General features: G+C 42.7%; 1 protein-coding gene across 1 annotated transcript in view; it reads right to left on the bottom strand.

Annotated features, from left to right (window-relative positions):
* Positions 1-14,846, bottom strand: part of wnt10a (wingless-type MMTV integration site family, member 10a) — a 43,009-nt gene that overhangs the window by 27,613 nt on the left and 550 nt on the right. The window contains exons 2-3 of the mRNA XM_056288903.1: positions 14,047-14,086; positions 11,679-11,944 (exon numbers count right to left, since the gene is read on the bottom strand). Of these exons, the coding sequence (XP_056144878.1) occupies positions 11,679-11,944; positions 14,047-14,086 (306 nt within the window). The remainder of the gene's footprint in view (positions 1-11,678; positions 11,945-14,046; positions 14,087-14,846) is intronic.

Genomic DNA, 14,846 nt, shown 5'->3' with positions numbered 1-14,846 from the left:
GAATCTGAGATCATTCTGTTCAGTCCCCTAAATTCCATCAGCCTTTTTGAACTGATCTTGGTGGTCTGTCAAATAATCTTGAGCAGGCTGCTAAGAATATAGGGGTAACATTAAATGATTGACCTCTGTTTTGGTTATCAAGTCAAAAATGTTGTTCAGTCATGTTTTCGCCAGCTCAAGATAATCTCCAAAATTAGGTCATTTTTATCAATTGCTGATCTACAAAAGTTGTACATGATTTTATCTGTTTTCAGCTTGATTATTAATGCACTTTATTTGGGTATCAGCCACAGCTCCCTCCACCATCTCCAGTTGGTATAAACAATGGCTCCCTGTTAGATTTCGAATTCATTTTAAAATTGTATTGCTCACTTTTAAGGCCTTAAACAGTCTTGCTCCTAAATACATCACTGATTTACTGACCTGGTATGCATCCTCTTGACCATTAAGATCCGCAGATGGAGCCCTGCTGGTTATCCCAGGTCACGGTTTGTCACAAAGGGTTAACGTACCCACAATATGGAACTCTCTTCTTACTGAGCTCAAGACACACTAAGTCTCTAGCTTCTTATAAATCTCTTCTTAAAACTTTTCTCTTTGTGAAAGCTTTTGGAAATGTTTGACATTTGTTTTTATTTATTAATAGTTTTTACTTTTATTCCTATTCATTTGGTCTCATCTATTTATTATTTTTACCTCCTCTTTGCTCATGTTCTTTGGTCTTATTCTCATTTTTGCCTTGTCCGATTTTATAATGTACATATTGTAGCGAATTCGGGGGGACAACGCAACCACAGGAACTGCCGCGGCCGGAAGGTGAACCCGTATCGCCCGCGCCACAGGAGACATCGCTAACCGCTCGACCAAAGGCTCAGACCCGCCAGCCAGCGGCCAGCGTGTCTACTTATCCATGCACGTTACAATATGTAAAGTTGCAACTATATATATTGGTTCCTCCTCACTATAGTGATATACAAATAGATTAACGATACGTTAACACAAACGTCAAACATATTGCACTATTCACGAATTTAAGATATGGACATCGCTTAGCTTTACTACCTTCCTCACCATTGTAGAGTTTGTCTTCTTTGACCAGTGTATGCGCCACTGGTGCAAGCAAATCCAGTTTTAAGGCTTAAGCGTTTCCTTTTTCTTCTTTTTTCTTCTCTCTGTCTCTACGTCACTTCAACGCTTAATAAGAGTCCATTACATTAACATCTACATTAGTGTGTGAAGCAGTAACGAGGACACTCACACACGTCTCCCTAACCCCTCTAGCTTTAGGGCTTCACCACTGTGCAAACAATTTCTTCCAGGTGTTGGAGCAACAGAGCAGAGAATGTCTGCATGCAAATGTGAAATCATTTTATTTGAAGTCTTCGTTTATGCCAAAGTTTTGAATGTTTTGTACACAAGGATATTGGTAGTGCGATTACTCTAATAGGTGAGTCTAAATGATTCGCCATGATGATATCGCCGTATGCTCCACGGGAAAGAAAAAAAACATTTACTGCCTCCCTTGATCTCTCCGCCGTTTACCTTGTGCAATTGACTTCTGTCACTTTAATCTTTGCGCAGGTGTTATTTTTGGTGTCAAAACTAGTTGACAACATAACAAATGAGAGCGGGTGATGTCGCCATTAGTATTATCACGAGCAGAAGCAGCAGCGGAGACTTTTTCGGCACCGCGTTATTAGGGATCCCCACTGCTTTTCTTGGCAAGCCAGGCCCTGCGTAGCATCCAGGCGCTAGGATTCTAGGAAGACCCGCCCCTACGCTGCCTCTGATTAGCTAACCTTAACCCTAACCCCGCCCTAACCCTAACCTTAACCAACCCAACCAACGGAGGTAACGAGTACTGGCCAATCAGAGGCAGAGTGTCAACAAAAGCGGTGGGCTCTAACTGGTGACATTCAAGAACCGTAAGTTCCCCCTGCCATGCGCAGTTTCAAAATCAAGAGTTGTGCCGGGGCCAAGGGCTCAGACTACACGAATTCAGCCCGATTTTGACACGATTTTTTTAATCGCCGACAAATTTCCAGCGTCTTTACCCCGTATAGTGTGGCATAATCGAAGAACAGCGATGCGGCGTCTGGGACGTCCCACGACACCCTGGCGAAAAGTCTAGCATGTCAGATTTGTTTTGTATTTTCCTGCCTGGTGTGACATCTACGACGAGTTCCTTGACTTTGACGAATAGGATGACGGAGTGCTCCTTGGTACACATGGTACGTAAACACGGCAAAGAGAAAGAAGGATGCTGCTGTTGCTGCTGTCAGGTGAAACAACGAAACCGAGTAAAGGTTCGTTGAGCAGTGGCAACAATACCCTTGCCTTTTTGACATTTCCTCGAGGGAGTACCATGACAGTCAACGATTTTGGCAAGAAATAGCGGAGGCACTTCAGCAATCCAGCGAGTAGCTTGTTAAGCTATCATTACCTAGTAGCACTAGGCGCAGCAGCGTCCAGAATCGTTTTTCCTTTCATTTATTTTTCATTTCGGAACACAAGACCACCAGGCATTAGTGTTTCTGTAGCCATGACTGACAATTTCTTCACCCTCCTCCCCGTCGACCTATGAACTCGGCGCAAGATCGTGAAAGGCAGCATATACGATGATTGGTCGGGGTCATACTTGTAGTTGTTGCCAGTCTCCCGTCCAAGACGCGGCAAGAAAGTATGGCGCTATTGTGGCCTAATCTGACATAGTGACCATCGTGAAAGACAAAAATATCACGTAGTGTGATACCGGCTTTAGAGAGTCACATGTATCAAAGGACGGCAAAAATCCAGGGGTCTTAATCGGGTTTTTAATATGTCGATTAAGACCTTTCACTTCAATTCCATATATGAATTATATCAGCGTGATTTCCAATTTAAACTTTAAAACAGAATTGGTGAACTAGAAAAAAAACGATGAACTTGTTATTCCTTATGATTATTAATGTTATTAACGATGATCAATTATTACAAATCATAATTTTCGAATTATTATTATTATTATTTCTTTCACTTTTCCTGTTTTACATCTGTAGAGCCGGGTCCAAACTGGACCTGAGGAACTATAGGGCAGATGTCACTTGATTGACAGTACTCATCGTAATATGTGGGCTGTGCCGAGTAGGGCGATCTTCTGGACTGCACTGATGTTGATGTTTCCTGGGATATGGTTGGTGAACTTTTCCATTCCCTTCTTCATGAGTCCTACAGCTCCGATGACCACTGGTGTTGTTTCGGTCTTCATTCCCCACATGCTGTTGATTTCAATCTCCAGGTCTTTGTACTTGGTCAGCTTCTCTGTGACTTTCACTGAGGTGGTTTTTTTTCTTTCGGATGGTATTGCCATGTCAGTGAGCATGCACCTCTTTTCCTCCCTGTCCTTGATAACGATGTCGGGCTTGTTGGCTTTCATCTCTCTGTCAGTGTGGATGGGCATGTCCCAGAGGATGGTGACATCATTGTTTTCAGTGACCGTTTCTGGCTGATGTTCGTACCACTTCTCAGTCATCTTGATCTTGTAACTCCTGCAGATCTTCCAGTGCAGGTATGCTGCCTTGTTGTGCCTGTATATGTACTCGGTCTTTGCCAGTTCCGGGCAGCCTGAGACAATGTGGTCGATGGTTTCTTTGTACATTCCACAGATTCTGCATTTTGGGTCTCTTCCATCTTTGATGATGCGACGGTGATAGGATCTGGTTGCCAGACTCTGGTCTTGTGCAGAGATTATCAGGCCCTCCGTCTCTGCTTTCAGCCCGGTGTGCCTCAGCCACTGGTGTGTCTTTTGTTGGTCCATGTCTGCGTCTATTATTATTATTATTATTATTATTATTATGTGTTAATAGATAACCATATCAGACCTGTAGCGTTTCATTTGAAAAGCGTGTCAGTTTTTTGTGGCCCCAGTATTTTTGTCTCTGCCAGAACCTGATCAGACTTAACTAATTCTTTGATTTTGCTCAGATTCAACAAATGTGGAACTTTGGGAAATACCAATGTCTATTATAGCTTGATCCATGGTGTAATCGTCATTATATATTCTGTTATTATAGCTTCTCTACTGGCGGCATGGTGGCACAGTGGTTAGCACGGTCGCCTCACAGCAAGAAGGTCCTGGGTTTGAGCCCCGGGGTAGTCCAACCTTGGTGGGTCATCCCGGGTCGTCCTCTGTGTGGAGTTTGCATGTTCTTCCCTTGTCCGTGTGGGTTTCTTCCGGGGGTTCAGGTTTCCTCCCACAGTCCAAAGACATGTAAGTCAGGTGAATTGGCCGCACTAAATTTTCCCTAGGTATGAATGGGCGTGTGTGTGTGTTTGTGTGTGTGTGTGGGCTCTGTAATGGCCTGGCGGCCTGTCCAGGGTGTCTCCCCGCCTGCCACCCAATGACTGCTGGAATAGGCTCCAGCATCCCCACGACCCTGAGAGCAGGATAAGCGGTTCAGATAATGGATGGATGGATTAAGACCGTACCTCAATTTTTGAAGTCAGGTAAAGACGTGCACATGACAATTTCAATAATCGCAGTATTAGCATAGTCAGGATTAGCTAAGTGTATTGGTGTGCATGTCAATGTACCAAGCAATGCCGTCAGCAAGTATGGACAGATGGTGTCAGTTATTGTGTCACAATATGTGACAACCTTGTTCATTTGCTTCTTCCTTCCTTCCTTTGATGCCTGTCTTGACTTTTTATTCTTCCGTTCCTGCCTCCCTCTTTCTCTACTTTCTTCCAGTCATTTGTACCAGCCTCTTTCTTTCTCCCTACCAATCTTTCGTTCCTTCACTTTGTTAAGTGTTGTTTCCAGATCCCTCTTTAAAGTCATTTGCCCCTTTCCCGAACTCTTTCATCCAACCTGTAAACCATTAACCTGGTTAGCTGCTTCAGGCTAAGTGGCAGACTTGGTGGCTATAAGAGCCTGGCTGGCCGATGGACTAGGACCGGAAGGCTGAAGTTTGAATCTCACTTTCAAGATTTACAACCACTGTTGTTTAAAACCACTGAATCAGGTCAATATTACCTCCGTAAATATTGTAGTAACAAGTTCAGTTTTTGTTTCGAGAGGCCTATTATGTGTACACCCCCAAATCACACACACCCACACCCACACACGTTGACACAGATCCACCATGTTTGTCATGTTACCTCCCCAATGTAGCTCAGAAACACTAATGCATGTAAAGGGGTGGGTCTGCAAATAATTGCTTTTTCATCATATTGCTAATCATATTGTTTTTCTTCTCCCCAACAGTCCTTCATGTCTCATGTTATAATGTCTGTGTTACTGCTACCAGGAGCAATATTTCATTCACAAAGACTCATGCTACCTCACTCTATTCTACCCCCCCCCCACACACACACACAAGCAAACTTAAATTTGTGACCCCTATGCTTTCTCTGACTGTTTGTTGTTGGGAGTTCAGTTTACTGCCTGAAAACATGGTACCCTCAGGTTCTATATAAAGAGGCCCTATACGTTCACTTGCTGCGGTAGAAAATAGTGAAGATTATAATGGAAACTTGTAAAGAACACATGAAAGAAAACCACTTGAAGCTTTATAGCGCACCACTTGCAGGGGAAATGATTCAGGCATCTCAGTGGAGTCAAATAAAAAGCTATTAACTGCTATTGCTCCTTTTAGCAATGCCTGGTGTTATTTCCTCATTTATATTTTATATATTTTACATAAACTTTAGTACTTTTTTGTTAATGGTTCACAGCATGGCATGGTTACTACTGGCATTTCTTTGCTTTTTCAGAGCTACTTTAATATTATGGAGACTGGGGTCTGTGGAATCAAGTACTATCAAAACAAAGGTTTTGGTTTTGAGCAGCGCACGTAGCCACAGAAAAGGTTCTTCATCATGCAACTGTTGTGCATCAGTACATAGTGATACTTCCACTAATAAGACTGAATAGACACAATTCACCTAAAAATACAAAAACTTGCATGTCTCAAAGTGGTTGCCAGACCATAACTGGTTCCTTATGATGTCAAGAAAAGGCAAAACAGAAGTTTTTTGTTTGTTCAATTTTTCAAGACAATTCCTCTTGGAGACAGAGAAACAACTGAAATTATATTTAAAACGTCAACACGTCAATGACACGTTCAAATCTGCTGCCGTTTGAATGACCATGTCATAAATTATAACTGCAGTGTTCTGTTGCAAATAGCTTTCCATAAGGAGGCAAAAGGCGAACTCAACCAAGGGCCATTTTTTACTGGTTTTATTTCACTTTTTCCCTTCTGAAAGGACAGCCAGATTAAAAACCTACAACAGATATTAATTGTAACATCAGCTGATGGATTTTCACTCTGAAGCGCTATGTGGCTCAACCCGTTAAACATGAAATCTGCAACGTTCTCCATTTTTTCCCCCATTTGAAATGGGATGACGATGTGGCAGTTCTGTTGGCTAGACAGTCAACAGTGTTGTGATATAGCTTGATGTAGGAGGAAGTGGGAAATAGACATGTTCCAATGGATTTTCTCTGACTACAAGCAAGGTGTAGCAGCCATTGTTGCTTGTGTGCCATCAGCTCACCAGTAAAACAGTTCCCGCCCTTTTAAAAATGGCAGCAACACTAATGCAGAAAGTCTAATGTATTACAAACTTCATAAAATATATTGTAACACTGATGTACAGTAATTGATCGTCTGTCCAACAGAGGTATGGCCACATTTGCATCACATTTCACACCTGCAGGAGCTGTTTCCAACACATACATGTTTGCCCCTGCACCAGTTGGTGCAACCTAATCAAAAATGTCAGCAGTGCTGTATGGAGACTGAAGAAGTTTCCAACCTTGGTAAAGATGCCAGTTAGTACTATGTAACCTGACCCCATGGTCCAGATGGAAAGACAACAATTTACCAGTGGAGAAAAATTGCAGATTTCCGCTTCAAATGTATACCATGTTAGCCCAGGCTGCAGCATAATGTCCTCAGTCCAAAAATACCCTTAAAATACCAAGGTATCCATCCGCCTTGGTCCAATTCAGAACATAGTAATAAAAGAAAATAAACTACTGTGTTACATTTCTGCTCCAATATAATCATCAACTCCATATTGAATAGAACGGATGGACTTGGAGTAAAGATTGGAATGGAAAGGACTAAATGATACACAACTCTAGTCAAAATGTGCATGTGTCCAGTGGTAAAATGTGGACTTCCAGGAAGAAAGTCCATATTTTATCAATATGAGAGCGTCCCCATATACATTCTCTTGGAAACCATGTGGCCAGCAAGGACTCCCGATTCACATTCTTAACAATCAACTTACAAATGGTTCAACTTGAAAATGTCTTGTTCTGCATATGCAAACATCGGTTTTTGTGCAGTAATGGTGGCATCTACAGTTACAGTAGTTACGTTTAGCATTATGGTCAGGTTGTGGTTAAGTTTTAAGGTTAAGGTTAGGAGGTAGTTGGTGAGGCTGTCATACAACAATTCAGCTACATTCATCTAATCTTGTGGTTTCCAAGAGAATGTCCATGGAGACTCTCCCCACCTGGGCTTCCAACCTGGCAACCCAAAAAATATTTTTATTAATGCATTATAACATTTCATTTCTGATTTATAACACTTGGACTAATATTAATAACTAAATTAGTTATTAATATTAACAAAGTAGTAAGTACCTGCCTATAAATCATTTATAAAGTATGCCTTATTTTAAAGTGCTGCTGTGTCTAGTGTATGAATTAGATGTGAAGGTATTAAGAGTTAAAATCTCAGGTTTTGAAGCTAGAAAGGGAAGTTTGTTGGATTGAAATGAGCAGCATGATGATGCCTACCATGATGTCCTCCCTATATGCTTCTTACAATATGCCACAAACCTTTGACAGTCTTTGGCAGTTTGGGGCTATTCTGGTTTGGCTAATGCTCCTCGCCATCCTGATGTCCATAATGTACCAGCTAAGCATTTTTAGTTGCAAACCAAAAGGAAAACAAAAAAACAAAAAAAAAGTTAAATGTCAGAATTGGCAAACAAAAATAATCTGAAGTATGAATACACACACATCACATAAAAAGAAATGCAGATACACACAACTTTACACACAAAGGACCCCAATTCCAGATTTGTCTCACTCACTTACTTGTACCCACCCTCAAACACCCACTTGCACACTCTGGCCATTGCAATTATTTCACCCTCCTTCCATCCCGTGTGTGTGTGTGTATGTGTGTGTGTGTGTGTGTGTGTGCGCATGGGAAGATGGGGGGGGGGGGGATGGCACTTAGTTGCAGCCTGGAGCTTCATACACGGAAAGGCTGTTTTAGCTCTTGCCCCGCTTTGTGCCCGGCTTTGCGACGCAGGCCAGCCGGAAGACCGGGAACAAATCAATCTAACAAATAATTTACCGGCCGCGGCACGCCCGGCTGAACTGATGGCAGAGGAAGTGGCAAAATGAATTAAAGATTCAAAGGAAACTGTCACTTTGTGTTACAGAAACCGACTAAACAGGTTTATGCTTTTGCCACCGAGAGTTGGGAAAGTGCTGAGAGCAAATTCACAAGCACTTGCACTGGCAAGGAGAGTAAAAGCATTAGGAGCAGATCAGTGAGGGAGGACGAGCAACACAGCGAGTGAGTGAGAAAGAACGAGAGAGAGAGGGAGACACAGAGAGGGAGACACAGAGGGAGGGAGAGAGAGAATGACGGAAGGAGATAGAGAGATAGAAAGGAAGGTAGAGTGAAACAATTTCATAGAAATAAAGGCCAAGGGGCAAAGAAAGGAGGGAAAGAGAGAGCAAGACAGATATTAAGACAGAGAAAAAGAAAGAGAAAGAGAAACGACAGTGAGAGAGAGAGAAAGAGAGACAGAGCGATACAGCCTATCCCACCACATTCTGCTTGGCTGCCTTTTAGCCTAGTTTTGAATCAAGTCTAAACGGAGATGAGCATGGGTCCATAAGTTATCCGAATGCATCAGCGGAGAGATAAGTGGCTGAACCAGAGAGGATCCAGCGGGAGTCTGCTGTAATAAAATTAGACACCCAAACAAACATGGAAAGGTGGAGGGTTCCTGACATGCTGCTCAAAACCTATTCATAGAACATAAGCTAGAGGACTTGGGTTAACTCGTAATGAAGTTATACTAGTTGGCTGAAACCTCAATTTACAGCCTTTATAAGAGTATTAGCCCAACCTTTGAGAAGCTGGGTTGGGTTGTCCGGTCTAAATAAGCTGTGACCCTGCCTGCAAGAAATTTATTCAATATCATTTTCAGCTCGGATTATCAATTACATTTATTCTAAATTTACATCTGCGAAAAAGTAGTTCCCCTGAATAACAAAATACAACCCACTTCCAGTAGCTGCATCCAGTAGTGCTTGTGGTTCATTAACCTGCATTCATTTCTTAGCTACTGTATGCATTGACATGTAACTGATGAATCACGGAATTTAAAGAGCTTGTTTATATCAATGTCTTGGAGTTTCTGCACCCGGGGCAAAACAGGGATGCCAGACAACCAGCAACTGCCTCAGCTAATAATGACAAACAACCTCTCAATGAGTCAGTGAGGAGTGAAAGTTGGACCCGAGGTGTATAGACAGAAAGATGGAGGAGTTGCAGGGGTTGTTTAAAGTTAACCACAGGGATAATATAAATTAAAGTCTGTTATAAAGGTTGCAAAACTAAAATGTCAGGTTTTTATTGAAGGGTAAGATTAACCATCTCCAGCAAGTCAAGTCAACTGTGTCAACACAAGGGGGAATTCCATGCTCACTTCAGGGCTACTGCCTACGAAGACGTTCAACCCATCTCGCGGGCGCTGTTCATTCCTTGAGGTAAAAGGTGAAAACAATTTTGTCTCATGAGGAGGCTGAAAACTCCTGAACCTGACACTAAAAGGAAAAGTGGTACTGTATTAATAGCATTGCATTGCATCACTACTGATCTAAGTAGGCATGTGATAGGTTGTCGATTGAGAGATAATTCGTTAATAATCCGCACTGCCAATACAATGCGATGCACCTTAAATGTGGGTAATGTACTGAAACATCAAGCTATGAGGAAAGTGTGAAAGATTTAGTTCGAGATCAGCTCAAAATGTAAATAAGGACTTGTGTATAAAAATAAACAATAGACCAATCATGTTTAGTTTTCAAGAGGTTGGTTAGCACAGACGTGCACATGTCAAATGCCTTTAAATATTTGCATTTCACACCATAACCACTTCCTGTAATGGTTGACTAGAAAATGAACTGAACCCAGGACTTAAAGTAACAACCATACTTTGCACCACGCGGCCATCCAGGTGCTCAGGCTACCAAGAACAGATGTCTTGCACAGCATAAAACCTGAGATGAGTCCATGTGAGGGCTTCACAGCAGTAAAGATCCTCTTTCATCCATTGTGGCTTGATTTAAGAAGCTCCCAGCAGTACAAAGCCTCGGAGGAAACTGATCTACACTCGGTTTAGTAATCTGAAGGTGACTAACTGCTTTTGAAGTTTAGCTCCCTTTTGTTTGGGCTTTTGAGGAATCGTGGTGGGGTTAGAAAAATAGTTTACGGCCCTGTACATAATGACCCCACTGTCTGTCACTGATGCCAACCTAACCATTACTCTCGTATTTTGATGTGCAGGCTGTGGTAACACATTTCCTCAGGTAGGACAATAAAGAGGATGGAGAGCATCTGCACGCAAACACACACACACACACACACAAACATGCATACACATGCACACACACACAAACGCACACACACACACACAAACACACACACACACTGAAAAACACACTGACAAACACAGGTTATAACAGTAAATCTGTCAAATTAAATGTAATGCAAAGATACAGCAAAATATATTTGTACTATCGCAAACCTGCTATACATCCTCCCATGTAAAGGCTTGCTGACATTGTCTAATCCAAGATCACTTTCAATATACAGAGAACATTGGACATCTATCTATCTATCTATCTATCTATCTATCTATCTATCTATCTATCTATCTATCTATCTATCTATCTATCTATCTATCTATCTATCTATCTATCTATCTATCCGTCCTTCTGTCCGTCCATCTATCTATCTATCTAGCTATCTATCGATCATATTTAGAGAATGTTTAAAATTATTATAAGCCAGCTGTCCTCAGCCTCGTGATGAATTTTGCATCCATATTATGAGGGCAAAGGTTAAAGGCATTATCATTGTGCTTCTTGGGGACACCTTGCCGAGTGGTGACAAACATTCTGATAGCCACAGTATTTTCAAGATACAACAGGCTGTCAAGTATTGTGTGTGAAACCATACTCTGGTTGAATACCTGACTATTGTTTAAGATATCCCACCGTATCCCAGCAGTTTGGAATCGTGCAAAAGCATTTGAACTGATCTCTCATCTCTTGAAATCCTGTCTCCAGGCTACTTAAGTTGATACTAGTGGATATTGTGGAGAATGACTGTACACCGACCGAACTATCATACCGTTGTGTTGTTGAGGGGAACGCCAGGCAATTTAACGTCTTTTGGCCCCAATATTTTGAGTTTAGTGGTCGTTTATGTGTTTGGAGACTGCACTGTATTTTGGCTATGCATCTATGAAGAACTTGTACAATATGTTGCATCCCCGCATGACATTAACCAAATTCCTGGGGAAACTAAACACACGGATGACCTCACATGACAGATCAGGGCAGTATGCACTGTGGACATGACACTGACCTCTTTTAAAGACCACGCTGTCGTAGGGTATTTTGTTCCTCGTCTCCAGGCTTGAGCAATTCCAGCGGTGCCCTCTGAACTGGTGCTGGCACTCATGGATGGCGATCTGGATCCCCTGGATGGCTGAGGCCGTCACATCGGGGTTTCGCATACACACCTCCAGTTGGCGCCGTGTCAGGCCCGGAAGCGTCAGGCATACCGTGTTGGCGTTTAGGATGGGGTCAATGTTGGGGATCTTCAGGCCCAAGATCTCATTGGATTCTACCCTGCAAGAAGCACACGGGCCGGGTCATTGAAGGAAAAAAATTAAAGCTACTTCAATGATATACAGAGGAATGGCCACAGTTTAGGTATTATAAATATTTTTGTTTTGTTTTACTTTAGAAGGGCCCACGTTTGACAGGGTAAACTCAAAACATCTGGGTTAAGAGGTTTCTGTTATGGATTTATAGTTTTATAGTTTTGTGTCTCATTGTCATATCAAGACTCAAAGGGGGCCGAGCAGAAACTCTCATTTCAAGGTTGTGAAGTGACTTACACACACACACACACACACACACACACACACACACACACACACACACACACACACACGTGCTCACATGCATGCACACATGAACACACACACACACACACACACACGTGCATGCACGCACACACATTTTTTTTACCACAAATTGTCACAGATAAGGTCATACTGAGGGAAAATCCAAACCTGAAAGTGGATTAATATTGTTTGGAATAACTTGCCCAATTTTTTCAAGATTTACAAATACTGAAAGCCCTAAAGTCCCCAACCTCGCCATGAGAGCCAAAACTCCTCTGTGTGAATGTGTGATGCCGTGATACCTCAGCACCAAACAAAAAGAAAACTCTTAGTAGTGCAGGGAAGAAAAAGGCTGTGGAATTGAAAACACTAGCAGAGCATCTAGGGGAGATCTGACAGGGATATGGGCTCATATCTGGTTTTGAACCGATATTACACATCAGGAATATTACTTGTTTTAGCCTGGATCAAATCACCCACTGATGGCATCTGCATACCAGTGATTGATTGATTGATTGATTTATTCATTGAGCTGCAAGGTGTGTCGCCATAGGCGAGCGTTTGCCTGGTGTTTCTCTTGCAGGTCAATCATGTGAACTCCCGTTATTCTGCTGACAGCGGTCAGAGTTGTGCTGAACTTCACAGGGAGGCAGTAACGAGGAAAACACAGGCTTCTGTCATGAGGGCTTTCACACCCAGAGGTGCCCTGCTTTTCATTTTCACTGCGATCATGATTTAAACACGGGGTTGGCGGGAGCGACGCGCGCGCGCGCGCACGCACACACACACACACCATATTCAGAGGTATAGCTACACGCGTATGCGCAACACGTAAACACACACCCAGTTTAAACATGAGCATCACCTGTGAACAACACGCACGTGTAAGGGGACGCGCGACACACGTAAACACACACAAATACACAAATACGCGGCGAGTGTACTCATCTCGTTTAAGACCATCGGCAAAACAAGTAAATAAATACATCAATAAAATAATAATCCTTGCACCCACTGCAACTATGTGTAACTTCCCTGTAGGCCCTGTACGTTTATGTGTGCAGCATGTTTTTCTTTTTCTTTCTTTTCTTGTTTTAAACCAAACTAACGCAGCAGCCATTCACCAGCCTCTTCGGTCTGTTTGTGAAAAGCAACTCGCTAAAACGTCCCGTGTCGCTAACCACGCTCCGTTTGAACAAAACTGTACATGGCTATGACATAACGTTTGATTCACAGAGCTGGTTATGACTCTGTCCTACCTGTTGGGTTCGTCCCGGTTTTGAGGGAAGACTTGTCTCCAATTCCTGCCTGGCCAAGGCCATGAGGACACAGGACACTTTCAGAGGAAACCTACTGGAGACACTGGGGGGGTACCCTACTAATGGAAACTCGATGTGGATAACTGTGATTGAAAAGGGGGGGGGGGTGTTGAGAGGTCTTTCTTTCTTTCCTTCTTTCTTTCTTGTCCCTGACCTTTTATTTTAAAACTGTTTTTTAAGTTTTTTATTTATTATTATTCAAGCCTCGGCAATTTGCTTAGTATTCAAGTGTGAAGTAGTAGAGTCATAATGTCATTGCAGCAAAATAAAATAGCATAAATTATGATCGTTATCACACCCTGACTAATTTTACTCTAGTTTAATAATCTTAAACAGTAAAAAAAAAGAACAATTTAAATAACAAGTGAACTTGCTCATTGAGCTCTTCCCTCGGTAATCTGGACAGCCTCTCACATCAAAGTTTACAAGTTCATCTTTCACCGTCTAACACCGGCGTGCCCTGCAGACCATAGGCCAGTACCCAGCGTGTCAGCGGACTCACCTTGTCTCCAGAAGACAGAACGCCACCAAGACGCAACGTCACGAGCCAGGGCTTCATTGTGCAAATTGCGATTTGATTAAAAAGTTTGAAGAAGAAAAAAAAATAACGAGAAGAGACAGGAGTTCGCGGGGTCAGGTAAAGTCCAATATTCCGTCTTAAAGATACTAGCTAGTTCGCTTTGTTTGTTTTCAAAAGGGGGAAAAAAAGAAGAAGAAGAAGAAGAAGAAGAAGAAGAGGGGGAGGAATCAGTCCAGCTAAGTTGCGCTCCGGGGTTGACAGCTCCGCGTTTGGCTCGTCTAGAGCGGCGAGCCCAGCTCCAGATGTGCTCTCGGTCTCGTCCTTCAAAAGTTTCAGACGCGCAACTTACTGAATGAAAAGAGAAGTGGAGAGAACGTCAGTCACAACACTCCCGCGGGTTATTATCTCTGTCTCTCAAACACATCCGTACACATCTCGGTATCTCCGCCAAGATATTTGCATTGCAATAACATCCGAGAGAGAGACAGAGAGAAAGAGAGACAGAGAAAGCGAGAGAGAGAGAGAGAGAGCGAGACAGAAAGAGAGAGAGAGAGGAGCGTACTAACATCGGCGCACTATGTGAAGTCTAGTAGACTAGTGATGTTTTAGGCGCGCCCTGATAGCGCTCAAAACTACTGCACTTAGCGCTCTGCCAGCCTCTTTTTTACGTCACTCGGGGAGTACAGGAGTGAGGTCAAAGTGCCTTGTTAAGGACGGGATAACGATCCTCTCAGATAAGGAATATGGGAGCACAGCATGCAGTCAGTGTATGGGCTTTAGTG

The sequence above is a fragment of the Lampris incognitus genome, chromosome 11, assembly GCF_029633865.1.
Source record: "Lampris incognitus isolate fLamInc1 chromosome 11, fLamInc1.hap2, whole genome shotgun sequence".
Classification (NCBI taxonomy): Eukaryota; Metazoa; Chordata; class Actinopteri; order Lampriformes; family Lampridae; genus Lampris; species Lampris incognitus.
This window is presented reverse-complemented; position numbering and strand designations above follow the sequence as displayed.